Below are 16,342 nucleotides of genomic sequence, written 5' to 3'. Positions count from 1 at the left end.
GAGTTATGTGTTCTTTCATTCTGAGTTGTTCTTTCTGTTCCATTACCTGTACACTTCAGTTGCTTGAGTTGTGTATTATTATTCCTTACGTTAAATGGACACAATTGCAAGTTGGAAAGAACCAACCGTTAGCAGTAGGTTGCAGTGGGTTGCTGGGGTAAATACGATCGACAGGTTAGCAAGTATCATTTGATGAATTGTTTCCAAAGTGATTAGTAAAAATCCCACTGAACCTACAGTAAAGACACAAAAACATTTGCAACAGCAAGCCCATCTTCAGTTCACCCAACTGAAGATGGAGGACATTTTAAATAAACTAACAAAGGAAAAAGGGCTAACGTTAAAGTTATCTAAAACTCAGAGCCAGTAGTCTCGGTGTGAGCAAAGAATCAAATCAGTTCTGAGGAAAGTAAATGAATAAATGAGTAAGAAAGAAAAAAGACTAGATGTCAGGTTATCTGGTGAAGACAAAGAATCGATTTATTATACTTTTGGTTAAAAAAAAAGAGCTGTTGTTTTGTCCAATGTAAATCAGTGTATCACATGACAAGTTCCAGCTGCAGACCCCAGTGAACCTCCACCTCTACCCCACTTTGTTTCTTTCCACTGCTGCTTTTTTCTTTTTCAGTCTGGGTCTGAAGTGTCACATCTGCAACCGCACTGCAGCAGTATAGTGCTCTCTCTGTGAGTGTCTTTATAGTTTGATATCCTGCAAGTCCAACACAAGCAAATTTTGGGACAACATAACACGTCCAAACATTTTTATTAAAAATAAATAAAAACATTTTAAAAAGAACAAGGTAAAGAGTAGAGATGGACCGATCCGATATTACGTATCGGTATCGGTCCGATACTGACCTAAATTACTGGATCGGTTATCGGAGAAAAATAAAAAATGTAATCCGATCCATTAAATATCACGAAAGCACCTCACAAAACTTGCAACACTCCGTAACTCACCTCAGAACGTTAGCACGTCGGAGCAGTATGCATCATGTGATAGAGCGGCTGTGGCATGCGGGACCTGTGGTGGTCTGGATAGTATTTGGAGCTTCGCTAGCAACCCGGCATTTCATCTCCGACAAAGTTATCCCCGAGAGAAGTAAAGCAAGTGTGTAAGTCCATCTCTGAATGTTTGTAAAGCATTCCTGCGTTAAGCTTAACAAGCGATATATGGAGCGACTGTCTCTTCTTGCTGCTACTTCAATCATGAAACTGCTTAATGATCAGCTGATCGGCTTTTCTGTCGCCAGTCCGTGTCTCTAGTTTGCTTTTGGCCCACTTTGCACCAGAAAGAGGAAACCAGCGGCTGAACAACAGCAGCACGTTTAAGCTTGATCAGCTGTTGTTAGAATTTATTTAATATTACTTTCTACTCGAGTATCTTTTTCTACGTAGCTGACGGCTGGTAACTGTGCAGGGGCGGATCTAGCAAAGTTTAGCCAGGGGGGCCGATAGGGCATTAACAGGGAAAAGGGGGCACAAAGACATACTTTTCTTTCTTATTCTCATTTAAAATGTCTAGCTTTTAATAAATAATTATCTGACACCCAAAGTTTTAATTTGATGCAAAATGAATAGAAGTCCATTACTGTATATAGTAACTATTAAGTCTAATATACCCTAGTAAGCTATAGTACTTTTTCCTTTGGGAAGGTACCATCTGTGCAGTCTGCAATTTTGTTGAAGAAAGATGTTGAAGCTATTTAATATTTCTTGAAAAATAATTGATTTCTGTGCATTTTTTTTTTCACACTGCATCAAATTAAGGTTGATTACGTCGATTAAGCATCATGAGGTGGAGCGTGAGGGGTGGTTCCCTATTTTTTATTTATTTATTTTTGTTGTTGCTGAGAGTTGGAACCCTATTAGTTAGGTTGCTTAATATTTATGCTAAGTACTCTTTAAAATACCAGAATAGGGAGGATGGTGTAGGTTTAAGTTTATTAGATTGATCAGTATTGCTGAACTATGAATTTATTTTTTTTTTTTTTGCATACAGGTATAACAGAATAGCTTTAGTGTAGTTGTTGTTTTAAACTTGAGTATGAACTTATACAAAATGCAGCAAGATATTTAAAAAAAACAGTTTTGTTGATTAAAAAACACTATATCGGATTCATATCGGTATCGGCAGATATCCAAATTTATGATATCGGTATCGGTATCGGACATAAAAAAGTGGTATCGTGCCATCTCTAGTAAAGAGGTTAGCTTTGAAACTAAAAAGCTAAATAGAGCCATCTTCACTGCAACAGAAGCAGACTGAGAACATGGCATGAATCTTTAAGTGAAATCATTCTGTGCTTAGTTTTATTATTATTGTTATTTTTTTTTTAGTTTTTTACATCCTCGATGTTTTTGCGTCCCTGATGACAACAACTACAATTTCAATTTCCAAATGATCTAAATGATGAACTATTAATTCTTGATATGTAACATTTCTGTTTTCTGTATAAAGTATGAGGTAATTTTACTTTCATTACATGTAGATCTGTAGTTAATGTTACTACTGACTTCAGTGTTAAGCGGTGACTTAATTAACAGGCTAGTATTGACAGTCTGACCTTTATGTCATAGTAAAACCACAGCACTAGTAGCTACATGTAAAGAGTGTAGTATCTATTACAAGGGAGGAAAAGAAAAGAAATGACTTATTTAACATTTGGCTCATACATAGTTTTGGCCTACAAAGAATATTTCCAGTATAGTGTGCCTGTGTAAGAGTGCAAAATGCAAATGAGGAAAAAAATAATGGAAGGCATCCATGACAATTGTTATGTTTTTGTTTTTTTTTTACATTTTATCCTTCAAAATAAATTCTTGTAGGCACTTTTATGTAAAAAACCAAACAAACAAACAAAACTGATATGTGAAAACACATTTTCTGTTTAAATTAGGTATCATGCATGTTTGGGAAGCTAAAAGGTCACTTGAGTGGTCTTTCATCAAATGTGACTCAGACTCCAGTTTTGCATGGCGACCCTCCAACTTTATCAGTAGCTGATAGGCCAAGTATAAAAAGCAGCACACTGGCTGACCCGTTCTTTCCAAAGTATATATTGCCAGTCATCAGGGGAGCTAATATCAAAATATTTTTGGAAGTGGGTTGAACAGAAAATGGCTCCTAAGCTAAAAAAAGAACCAATACTAGCTAACTCTAGCTTTGTACCAAAAAAAGAGTCATGAATAAGTAGTGATGCAGTTATCGATGATAATATGCTAGTTTCATGCTGCTCACTTTTATTTTATAATGGAAATAACATCCTTAAGACTAATTTCTTATATTTGCAATGATCATTACAAATATCTGGGGAATTTATACATATGTCCTGCCTTACTGGCTAAAAATATTGCTGTTACCAGTATAAAATATGCTAATTCTATATACCAGTCAACAATAACAAATTCTGATAATCAATTAAAAACTTAGGTAATCAATTAAGTAAAAATTCCAAATTTTGTTGGTTATAGCTCTTTGGATGTTTTGAGTGTTGGTCAGAAAAATGAGCAGCTGAAACCATCCTCTGGAAATGCCAATACATATTCAGTTAACCCTATTAAACAATCAATAGTTTAACCACCAATGACGACAAACGTTTTCTGAAGTCTTAACGCTGATACAGACGCAAATGTTCAAACCACACACAATTGTACACACACAGACAGCGACACACCGCAACGGGGTCCTGGAATTGCTCTGCTCCATTTAATTAAGAGTTTTAATTAAAAAGATGTAGTGGAGTGAATGTAACATCCTCTGCTGCCAGCGGCTAAGTAGTCCTCTTCCATACCGTTCCCAGGGATCTAATGAAACCATCCAGGATGCTGAGACACCGTCACCCTCTGTTAGTTTGCAATAGAGGAAGAATTATGAAACTGATAACTCCCTTGCTTTCTCTTCTGAAGAGAAACAAAAGGTGGCTGGTGTCAAGAGATAAAACTGCCCCAAGAGTCTTGTAACATACGGTAATGTCCGCATTTATCTTATACACTGTAATGCAGAGATATACCACACACACATTAGACTGATGTGTAAAAGTGGTTTAATCTGAGCTGCATTTTCTGAAAACACCTCAACAAGGAGAGACTCTCAAAATACTAGTTATAATCACAGACAAAGACCCCATTTTATTGCAGCAATCAAGCCCTACTGTGCTGCACATTCTTTATTTTGATTACAGCTACAGTACTGCGGTAGGAATTGTGTCCTGCAGCTCAGGAGAACTGGCAGCACCAAGGTACCAAAATACACAGTACAAAAGATTCAACTTGAGAATTTAATTTTTGCAACAAGAACAGGAGTAATATAACCTGACCTGTTATTTAAGAAACAGAAAAGCCCCATGGAAAAAAATTATTTTATAAAATACAAATTAAACAGAAAAGTTGCAGCTCTCCATTTTCAATGCATGCCTTATGATCAAGCTTTGTAAGAAATATACTAGTAAATATAAATACATGAATGGGTGTGCAGGTACATATGTGCAATCTGTGTGAACCATGAAACAGCATAAAAAGATTAGTCAACACTTAAAATTCTTTAATACAACTACCAGACCTAATTTATTCTGCATTTCTCTGCAATGCCTCCAATACACCCACAGAGAACTTGACTGAACCATCCAGTTTTCCAGTTTTTATTAGCTAGGGAAAGCAATAGTTTTAATGTAGAAGAGAAGCAATTTAATGGAGCTACTTTTTTTCTGGGGGAAAAAACACTGGAATGTCTTTTTTTCGAGTTTTAATTTTGGAACAAAGTGCAACAAGTATCTTGTGGGAAAATTGCATTACAAAGTAAAGAACTCGAGTCACTTGGGGAACACCAAGCCAGGCCATGCACTGCAGACTCTCCAGTTAGACATGCCAGGAGCAGACTAGAGGCATCCTAGTTAGATGTTGTAGGAGTGTTTAGCTTATTTTAGAGCTTAGAAATGTGTTAACATAGAATGTAGAACTATTGTAGAGACATTGACACTGCCCTCAATGTAATAAAGGCCCCATTGTGTTGTGAACTTAGGAGTAGATTGTAGGAGACCCCTCACCCACTTGAACTGTGAAAGTAAAACAGAGAGGAGTTAATGCTGAGTGGAAATTCCCCAGAGAACGTTTGGGTGGGGGTCTCAACATTTGTAACTGGATAACTGTGGTCTGGAAGGGAGATGGGTTTTATGACCTAGGGAGTCACCTACACCCACAGTGTTTTAACTGCCACGCACACACATCCACCCGCACAGTCACACACGAGCACTCACATAGACACGTGGGAACGCGCACATGTAGGCATTCATGTGCTCGTGCACATAGACACAGACACAGAGTTTGCAGCACACCGTGGGGGGTTTTATGATGGGGTCGCCCCTACAAAACTGTGTTTCACAGACAAAGGAGTGAAGATTTGGAGAGGGACACACCGGCCTCGTCTTCCCTTCTAGTGCATGCTTAAATGAAGATGAATAAAGATGAATAAAGGTTTTGTGAAATGACTACTGAGTTCCGGTGCCGTCTCTGGATGCCTCGACGAATAAAAGAACCAGGGTAAAACTGATTTCGCAACAATGTCTGGACCACTTGAACTGCCCTTTCAATGTGGAGGAGCAATTCCTCTACTATGAGACCTTCCACTGACTGAACTCCTCACTCTATCTCCAAGAGTGAGCCCAGAGATGTCAAAATCATCACAGCGAAATGCAAATTGTGTCTGGGTGATAAGTAGTTCCAGGCTGTGAAGTGCTCCACTTCAAACTGAAAAAGCACCTGCAAGTTAAGCATGGCTTAACACAACACTGCTGATGAGGCCTACTGAAGACAATAACAATGCAGGACCTATAGCTCAGACGCAGTCATGGCTAGCATTTAGTGTGGCTAAAATTGCCACTTCAAAGGAAACTGCTGGTTAAGTGATGTAGTAGATGCTTCTGCTCAACTGTCTATGCAATGAGGCAGTGTCAATACACTCATGACAGATGTACAGTTTTCTATGCCAAAAGTAGAAAATGCATTTGCAACTTTGCAGCTGTGCTAATCCATCTATGAAGTGACATCATTTTGAACTACAATGCACACTTTTACATGTTTTATTATGAATTTTGTCTTCTAAGATTGTTTAAATATATTTATGTCTGTGACAATCTAATCAATATTCAATTTGTCAATGTTGAAATCATTTGGTACATGGCCGATGACTAAATGGTCATAAATATGTTCAGTGTCACACAACAGCTCTTTGTAGGAAGTAGGACAGTAACAATATGAACCGTACACAGTTTACCTGCAGCAGGAGTTCAGACTAAATATTTTAAGACTCTGAGAAAGTAAGAAAAAAAAATTAACATATAAAAGCACAGAGAAAAGGAGGGAGGTAGGCGATGCATTCAAATGTAATCTAATCTGTAACTAAGAATACCCTTGCTTTGTTGCACACATTGTACTGAACATTTTTTTAACCTTAAGTCAAAATTTTGTGATTTTAAAAGAGTGAGAGCTGCATCACTTATTTTTCACTTTCACTGAATGCATACATTGAATTTAATGGACAAAGTTGGTTCACGTTTCACATCTGAAAATCTAGAGCAGACTCTGTGCTGATGACTGCCATCAGTCTAATGTCTATTCACAGTGGTAGGACACATTTGAATAATAAGGTCCATGATATGTGGCAGATGGCTCTGTAAGAAATTTGGCATAATGCATCAAATTAATTTGATAACTTGATGTATTATTATACAGGAAAAAATATTTTCAAAACTAAGACTTAAAGTGGGATCTACAAACACACATTTGCTGTCCAGTGCTTTGTTAATTCGCCAAACAGCTAAACATTCACAAAAAACAGAAAAAAAGAATATTTTCAATACTGAGTGTATGTCAGGGTGTGAGAGCACAAGCAATATATTTTTAGCCTTTGAGTACCCAGTGAGTCATGTGATCCCCTTCTTCTGACTGATCCCTCCTTCCTTTCCTTCTCTCCTGCGTGCATATCTGTGTATCTTAACCACAGTCCTCTCCCCTTTCTCTCTGTTTTTAGTCCTACAGACCTATTGATTAATTTCTTTTTTATTATTATGATTATTTTTGTCAAATGGCTCAGCTGTCTCCTTATTGTCATCTCCTCACATATAGTACAGACTTTCGTCAAACATGTGCCAGGTGAAAGAAGATAGAAGAAGATAAACCACCATCTCTAATTTGCTGGAAATGATTTCCAGATTCACAGCCCATCTCTTTATCACCATGCCATGCTCAAAACAATGCAATGAGCATACTGGGGTATCAATCAATACTTAAAATTTTTCTAAAATTTCTATATCAACAAAGCTGAAAGCACACAACCCCTGATTAGCTTGAGTGCCAAATTCTGTATTTTTTTAAAGATACCAACCAATTGCATTGGTATTAATGAGTACCAATTCTCACTAAATCAATTGGTTTCAAATTTTAAAACATCTGAGTTAGAGGAAGAAAGACAGCGAGACAGTGTGATGTCACTCCTACAACATTTTCAAGTACAATGATGGTGGTGTCAGCAAGGAGACAAAAGTAATCTCAGGGGTGGTTACACTTTTCAAACTGCAATGCAGACGACACACTCTGCAACATAGCATTTTTGTACTGGCTACAGCAACACTTCTTTTAAAATCACCATGCTGTGCACATTTAAAGAACACGTTTTGTGAGATTGTATGTATGAAAAAATAGTATGTAATCACAACCAATAATAGTATAACGTTACTATCTCTCTCCCCAAATGTGATCTTGGTGGGAGATTTCAACATTCACATGGACAATAATGACCTTCTGCTCACCAGAGACTTTTCCTCCTGTCTCGAAGGCTCTGAATTTCAACAATTTATCGACTTTCCCACTCACTCTAAAGGACACACCCTGGACTTGGTCTGCTGTTCTGGTCTTACTCCCTCGAATCTTTCTGCTACTGAAATCCCCATAACTGACCACTTCCTCCTCTCATTTAACCTCACTCTCTGCTGCTCTTCTACCAAGCCAACCCGTCTCATCTCGTTCCGCAACATCAAGAACATTGATATGGACATTCTCACTACCAGTTTGGACAATGTTCAGATTCTGGACTTCTATTCTACTCCTGATGATTTGTTGTTATATTATAATAATTGTCTACGCACTGTCCTTGATTCTCTGGCTCCTGTAAAAACCCACCCTGTTTCCTTCACTCGCTCTGCTCCCTGGTTTACCTCTGACCTCCGAGCTCTGAAGGCCAAAGCTCGGCAGCTAGAGCGTAAATATAAGAAATCTGGTTTAACTGTTGATTCAGAAATCTATAAATACCACGTACTTCAGTATAAAGACTCCATCAACAAGGCCAAACAAAGCTTCTACTCTGGTATTATCAGTTCTTATGAGGGTAATGCAAGGACTCTGTTTTCAGTTCTCAACAAACTAATTCAACCCCCCAACGCTTTACCACCGCACTTCTATTCCTCTGAAACCTGCAACTCCTTGATGCTGTTCTGGACTACGAAAATCAATAACATCCACCAGCAACTCAGATCAAATGTTGTGTCTATGCCCTCTCCAGAACCTCTTCTCCTTTTTGAGCTGTTTTCCACTTTTCATCTTCCTGATTTATCTGATATTTCCGAGTTAATATGTAAATCAAAGCCTGCCACATGTCATCTTGACCCCATGCCCACGGGGCTTGTGAAATCCTGCCTCTCTTCTTTACTCCCACTCATTTCTGCTATCATTCACTCTTCTCTCACCACCGGTATCGTTCCCTCCTTATTGAAGACTGCTCTAGTCACTCCTATACTGAAAAAACCTTCTTTAGATCCTAACTTTAACAACCTCCGTCCGATTTCCAATCTACCCTTCATTTCTAAGATACTCGAAAAAGTGGTTGCAGCTCAACTTCATTTACACCTGGTTAATAATAACATCTACGAGAGATTTCAATCTGGTTTTCGCTCATGTCACAGTACCGAAACTGCTCTACTTAAAGTCACTAACGATCTTCTAATCGGAGCTGACTCTGGTCTTCTCACCATTCTCGTCCTTTTAGATCTGAGCTCAGCCTTTGACACCATTTCTCACTCTGTCCTTCTAAGCAGACTTTCTTCTCTCGGCATCTCTGACACACCCCTCGCCTGGTTTCAATCATATCTCCTCGACCATTCCCAGTTTATTCAACTAAGATCATTCCGCTCTCGTCTATTCCCCGTCACCTCTGGTGTACCCCAAGGCTCAGTTTTAGGCCCTCTTCTCTTTATAATATACATCCTCCCTCTAGGTACCATCTTCCGCAAATTTGATCTTCAGTTTCACTGTTTTGCTAATGACACCCAGTTATATCTCTCTTGCAAACCTGATTCCTCCCTCCCACCTTCTTCCCTCACAGAATGTTTATCCGAATTAAAATCCTGGTTTAGCTCTAATTTTCTAAAGCTCAATGAGGATAAAACTGAGATCCTCCTTATTGGCACCAAATCCAACCTTTTGAAGGCAAACCATTTCTCACTCACCATCGATAACTCCACAGTTTTCCCCTCTCCTCAGGTTAAGAGCCTTGGTGTCATCCTAGACAGTTCACTTTCCTATAAATCTCACATCAATAATCTCACCCGTTCTGCCTACTTCCATCTACGTAACATTAACAGATTGCTTCCTTCTCTTTCCACCCAGTCTACGTCCATTCTTGTACATAGTCTTGTTACCTCCCGTATTGACTACTGCAATTCTCTTTTGCATGGTCTCCCCCAAAAATCCCTCCATACGCTTCAACTGGTTCAGAACTCTGCTGCTCGCATTATCACCAGAACCCCCTCCTACCAGCACATCACCCCTGTTCTTCAGGAACTTCACTGGCTCCCTGTGAAATTCCGGATAATATTCAAACTTCTTCTGCTCACCTTCAAGGCCATTCATAACCTCGCTCCTTCTTACCTTTCTGACCTGTTAACCACCACTTGTTCTGCCCGTTCACTTCGTTCTTCTTCTTCTATCCAGCTTACTGTACCTTCCTTCCGCCTCACCACCATGGGAAGCAGAGCTTTCAGCTGCTCTGCACCCAGGCTGTGGAACTCTCTGCCCCCAGAAATAAGAAATATTGGTTCTCTCCCACAGTTTAAATCCCAACTCAAAACTCATCTGTTCAAATCTGCATATTCACTGTGAATCCACTGTTTGTTCATTTTATCTTGTGCTTTTATTTTATTGTTCTTATTCTGCCATTGTTTTACTAGGTGTTTTATCCTATTGTAAAGTGTTCTTGGGTGACTTGAAAGGCGCTCATAAATAAAATTTATTATTATTATTATTATTATTATTATTATTATTATTTAGTACAGTCGTTCACAAACAGTGTCACATGACAGACATTGTCAGTGACCAAGGCAGTGTGTAAATGGTTGTAGATACATAACAAAATATATCAACTGGGAAGTATGGACTTATTTTGTAATATATAATTTATTGTTTTAAAACAAGAATATGATAATTGAGTATCATAACATTTAATGTTTGCAATTTAACTATTAGCAGTTAATTGATAGCACCATTAGCTGTCTGTTAAGTTATGATTAAGGCAGCGGCTAATTCCTATGACTAATAATAAATTAATAACATTAACATGGAGAAATGGGCATCAAAGATTATCAATCCCGCCAGTATGTAGCCTTAACACAGTCTCCTGGTAATTTAACAGGATCACATTCTCTTTTGTCTAAAAACTGTCATGTTTCTCTGAAAGTACCAGAACGAAGGTGAGAAAAGTCTGCACCAAGTAGAAACAAAGGCAGTCTACCTTTCCAACTCTGTTTGATCAGCAATGACAATACTTTGGGGTTTTTTGCACTACCTAAAAGAATCTTAAATTTGTTTGTTTGTATTATGCTAATCTATATATTTTTTAACCAACTTTTATTTTAATTTTTTTGTCATTTTTCCTCTGTGATATCAAAACTGGCATTGAATATTAAGTATTTACTTGGATATCAGTATCGACAACCCAAGAGCACATCTTTTAAAAATTAAAAGTACAAACCAACACAACTAGGCAAACTTTTAGCTATGAGAAATACAGAATGCACAAACACACACTTAAATACTGACTGACCATCTTCTCTATCTCACTCTGATTTTCTGTCTCTCTCCCTCTGCTTCCTTTCCTTTTCTTCCATTCTGTTTCTCCACTCTTATTCACTAACTCATCTGCTGCTCTAAATCAAATGCTGCATAATCAGGACTGCAGATTTTAGGAATGTGGCTGGTTCAATAGGCCCACCACATGTATGCCTACTTAACTAGAAGCAGCAAACACACACGCAGTGCCTTGATCTGCCTGCATTCCAGACACCAATCCTATCCTAAACCCCTTTCAATTATATATAATCACACACACACGCATGCACTTGCATACACAAACACAGAGAACAGAAGAGAGGAGTAGGGGGAAGGTCATGATCCTGCCAGAGAGAAGGGAATCAGAGTTGCAATTCTAGGGCTTATCGCGGAAAGAGGGTAAGTCCATATTTGACACGCCAGCATGCAGAGTATATAAACCTCTATATGAACACACATAAGAAACAGGAAGGGCGAGTACGTATGCACTTCGAGACCCACATGCACAAGTGGTGAGATAATTCTTTGCAGTATTTTTGGAAAATCTGTCCACGCAAGTGTCAAGACACTGATCCGTCTCCCAAGGTGTCTATTACAAACACTACACTCAGCAACGTGCAAAAGACTGTTAGGATATGGAGGAGAAGATAGAGATATGCTGCAATAGATAGATGGATTGACAGATAGAGCACATACTAACCTTCTTGGTTACTATTCAGTCAGTACTCACACATTTAAATATTACATTTTGGGTAAGAATTCGATGAGCATTTTAATTTAAGACTTTAAGAACTGAGAAATAACTGAGTATAACACTAAACATTTAATGTGCACTGTGTAACATATAATATACATTTTATGGAAATAAACAGCACCAGTAAATGCATAATGAAAAATGTAGCAACAACAATCCAGGAGACTGTCTATCTAATATTGAGCATATTCTATCTGAGTGAGCACCTATGCCAAGTGGCTAGTTTTGGCATGTTTCAAATGGCAATATGTAGATCAACTTGTTATTATGATATTTCAAGAAAATCAGGTTGGTTGAGTCATTTGCTTACAGTTGAGTTACACAACACCAGGTGCTAGTGTTTTTTTCTTTTTCTTTTTTTTTGGTTGGTCGGTTTTTAGGTAGTATATCATCATCATCAGAGGGCATCTTGCTCTCAGACATGCCCGGGGTTGTCTCATTCTTGTGCGCACTAGGGAATGCAAATGCATGGGGTTGCTATAGCAGTGATATTACAATATGACAGTCTTACATCATGTATAAGATACAAACTGGTGTGGTTTTAAGTCAATGAATGTGAAGAGAAGTGATTGTCTGTAGTGTTTGCATGTCATCTGGAAATGATACAATTCTTGGATTTCCTTTGAAATGACTATCTAATAACAGTAGGCACCAATTTTAAATGTTATATATTGACAGCATGATATGGCAGCAAAACTGTCATTAAAAATTATGTGTCAATACTGTTTTGTGTTGCCTGTCTGCTACCTGCCTTTATGTAAACCAACAACATCCTGCACCTTTCCGTACGCCTTCCTGGTCGAAGAAGTGTAAAATATAACTTCTGTAGTCATCATCAAAGTATTTACTATTAGCTAACAATGACAAGTGGTTTGACTTGCGGACAAATGTTATAGAACTATTCCTTTAGTAAAAGGTAGTAGCAAACACTAAACACCTCACGAGACATAAAACACAATTATTGTCATACAATCAATAAACAACCAAAAGAAAAAGCACATATTCCCCAGAAATTGTTCCCCATCGCGTTTTATGGAACAATATTATTTTTGCAGATGGTTAAGTCTCAGCTCATTTTCAATACTTCATGCTCTATTTAATCTAATGTAATGATTCATAGTATATAAAATCACATTTTTGTAGTGTGGTTGTGAATAAGGACCACAAATCTTCAAATAAACGTTTTTTAACGAGCTCAGGAACACAGTATATCAAATATATATTTATTTTTTAAATGACAGCTGTCTGCACTGTCTGACATGGTAAACCGTCAATATCTACTGAGGGATTCAAAATATTAATTAAAAATGCAAAACAGCTGATTAAAGTTTATTCTGTCAACGCTGTGAGTTCACATACATGTTATTCTGAAAGAGCTGCTGGGTTCTTAATTTGTTAAACTTGTTTTATTAAACCAGAGATGGCAACAGCTGATGTCCTCTGTCCATTATCAAGGCTTTCTGCAAAAGAAGTTATGAAAAACTTTTTTCACGCTACACTATAACTCCTTACACCTTGCACGTTTGCAAAGGTGGTTATGTAAGGAAAACTTGTACTTGTTCTGATTCTGTAGGCGCAAGCAACCAGAAAAAGCTGCTAGGGCCCTTAACTGACAATCTCAGGCTATTGTTAACAGAACAAGACCATGTCTTCAAAACACTGGCCCTGTACAGATTTTAGTAGCATTGTAGTGAAGTGGGGTTAATCCTGCTTCCAGAGACAATAGCAAACTGTGGCCACAAGATGGCAGTAATAGAGAGGACAGATGCAAATGGGCATGAAAATAAAAAAGAACTCAAAATAAATAAATAAACATGTCCTTTTTAAGATTTCATTAGACAACTGCTACTTCCCTTGCTTGCTTAGTAAGTGATATGGTGACACAGACAGAATGAAAGCTACCATGGTGTCACTGGTCTCTTTAGTCCCGTTTTGAAATCTTGAGATGAGTGTTTTCACTGTCACCATCTTAGCTTAAGAAAACCAGATGTAACAAGCAAGAGCGGGACTTACTACATAAGTCATCTGCCAGTGACCATACTACAGATAATCCTGCATTTTGAAACACAGTATGACCAAGATTTACAAAAGTGTTTACAGAGGTTAAATCAGAAAACTGTTTACACAGGTTTATATGTGTTATGGGTAGACACCAAGATACATCTATCTTAAATTTGAGGCAGCCCCCAATGAGAGTGCAGGATATCACTGATTGGCATATCACATGACAGTAAATACATCATTGGGGCACCTAGGCAACCGTATCTGGAAAGTCTGAAAGTAACTAGCTGTCAGCTCCAAAGCGTGTCCAACAAGCAGTTTACTTCCAGTGTGGACGAAGCTTACGGCGCTTCCATTTTGGCTTAATTTTTCTAAGCCAGAAGCCATATCCATATTTTAAACATACTATGTGTAGTGACTGTAGTCTACTTTGTGTAGAATTTGAGTTGCTTTTATCCTTCAACAACCAATCAAAACTTAGTGCCTCTTCTGATTTACTTAGGGGTGGTCCTAAGCAACAGACCACACATTTGATTCATCACAGTCAAAATATACACAAATATAACATGTGCACTCCAGTCAGTTTAATTTCAAGTAAATTATTGCAAACTAAATTGTAGTTTGGAAAGAATGGTTCACATATACAGGAATCTGACATTTTCTGTAGTAGACAGCAGTCACTGATTATCACAAACAAGCACACTGCAACAAAATCTACTGGCTGAAGAAATGGAACTGTAAAAGCACAACACATCACTGGATAGTAATCACAGATAGACTCTTAATGGCTCCTGGGTCACATATGTGGCTGCGCATGCATACGTTTGTGAGCGTGTATGTTTGCATCCCAAGCCTGAGGCAACCAGGCCAGCAGCTACAATTACAGTGATGGATATGAAAGAACTGGGTCGGCTTCACAAGAGATCTGCCCCTGGGACAACAAGACCAGCCAGAGCCCTGAATCAATAAGGAACACACTCACACGGACGCACATACGTACACACAAGGTTGTATGGGACAAACATTTGCATAGAAACTAGAGGACAAATATGAAAGCCACAAAAAGGAGGGAGAACTGCACATCACAAAAAGTGCAACAGAACAATTACAGCATGACACATCACTTGACACGTATTCAGTTGTTTTTTTTCTACAAACATGGAAAACATAACTATCCAAAATGCAGATGAGTCTCTTCCCTTCTGTGTGACTGTCTGTCAGTCACTCACTGAGTTTAATCAGACGCACACAAACATGTGTCCTAAAGCCTGTTTCAGAGTGAGCAATGCTCAGCTCATAGGTCAGTAACACTCAGGGAATGTTTCAGCTTGTGTTGTTGTATGTGCTTGAAAATGTTTGTGGTTCCTACCTCTGGCAGATAGCTTCTTAGTGTTGATGATTTTGGCAGCATACTCCTGACCAGATGAGATCTTTACGCACCTCCTGACCACAGAGAAGGCGCCCCTAAAATGGACATGCACACAAAAATACTTAGGGTTTTTTTTCTCAACAGGTAAAAATAAGAGATATAATCCATACCAGTCAACATACAACAAAACAGGTTCAGAAAAATTGAGCTTAATTTTAAAAGACTAGCTTGAGTGAGCCTATGAATGTCAGCCAGATACCCTGAAAAAGGCTGCAAATATATCTGACTAAAATGATCTTGCTTTATTAAAAATCCAGCTGACGTTATAGTTAAGTTAATTAAACAATAGTGAAATTTCAATGTAAACTAGTTAGTAGTACTAAGTCTAGGTGCAGCAGTAACTCACTCTCACACACCACACCTGCAGTACACGTTCCCTAAACCGTCACACCCGTTAGCACCTGCAGACGTGCCAACTAGCCTTCTTTTGTTTCAGTCACGTGCTGCTCTGGAGTTTCAGGCACATGTATGAAGATCAAAAAACTAGGTCAGCTATATTTGAAGAAGGAGAGGAGCAGAGTGCTGCATCTCTCATCTGTAAATGCAGCCAAGGAGTGGTCCACCTGCCTCAGATCTGCTCAGCACTGCAGCCATGCCTGCGGCTTTGCTACTCAAGCTTTTTCTCTGTCTATCTATGCTTTTTCTTAACAATAAAATGTTCTCCTTCGTACCAAACCTCCTGTCTAATTCCATATAACATCAGAGACGTCAGCAAGAGTCAGTAAGAAGTAAGTAAGTATTGCCAAGATGATGCTGAGAATAGCCATTATCTCAAAAGAACTCTGGCCTTTCACTTAATTTAGTGCTAATTGTACATCATGTGATTTGATGAAATCAGTTTTACAAGAAAGAGCTGACTCTTGTCTTTGGTGTGTTTAATGACTGGCTGTTGAGTATATAGTGATGTGTACCATAAACATGTTATCTAACATCCTCTTGAGAGCGCAGCCTGCCACTAAAGCTTACCTCTAATTTATAGGGATTTGTTGAAGGAAATGATCATAGCATGACATGTTACATAAGAATTTTAGTTGACTGTCCAGTATGGTTAAGTCGCGTGGCAC

General features: G+C 38.4%; 1 protein-coding gene across 13 annotated transcripts in view; it reads right to left on the bottom strand.

Annotated features, from left to right (window-relative positions):
- The window catches only part of camk2d2 (calcium/calmodulin-dependent protein kinase (CaM kinase) II delta 2), a 51,462-nt gene that overhangs the window by 32,692 nt on the left and 2,428 nt on the right, over positions 1–16,342 (bottom strand). For all 13 annotated transcript variants that reach the window (XM_040024385.1, XM_040024393.1, XM_040024384.1 and 10 more), the window contains one exon: positions 15,219–15,313. In XM_040024385.1, coding sequence (XP_039880319.1) covers positions 15,219–15,313 — 95 coding nt within the window. The remainder of the gene's footprint in view (positions 1–15,218; positions 15,314–16,342) is intronic.

This window comes from Simochromis diagramma, unplaced genomic scaffold, assembly GCF_900408965.1.
Source record: "Simochromis diagramma unplaced genomic scaffold, fSimDia1.1 OVJJ01000302.1, whole genome shotgun sequence".
In the NCBI taxonomy this organism is placed as follows: domain Eukaryota; kingdom Metazoa; phylum Chordata; class Actinopteri; order Cichliformes; family Cichlidae; genus Simochromis; species Simochromis diagramma.
This window is presented reverse-complemented; position numbering and strand designations above follow the sequence as displayed.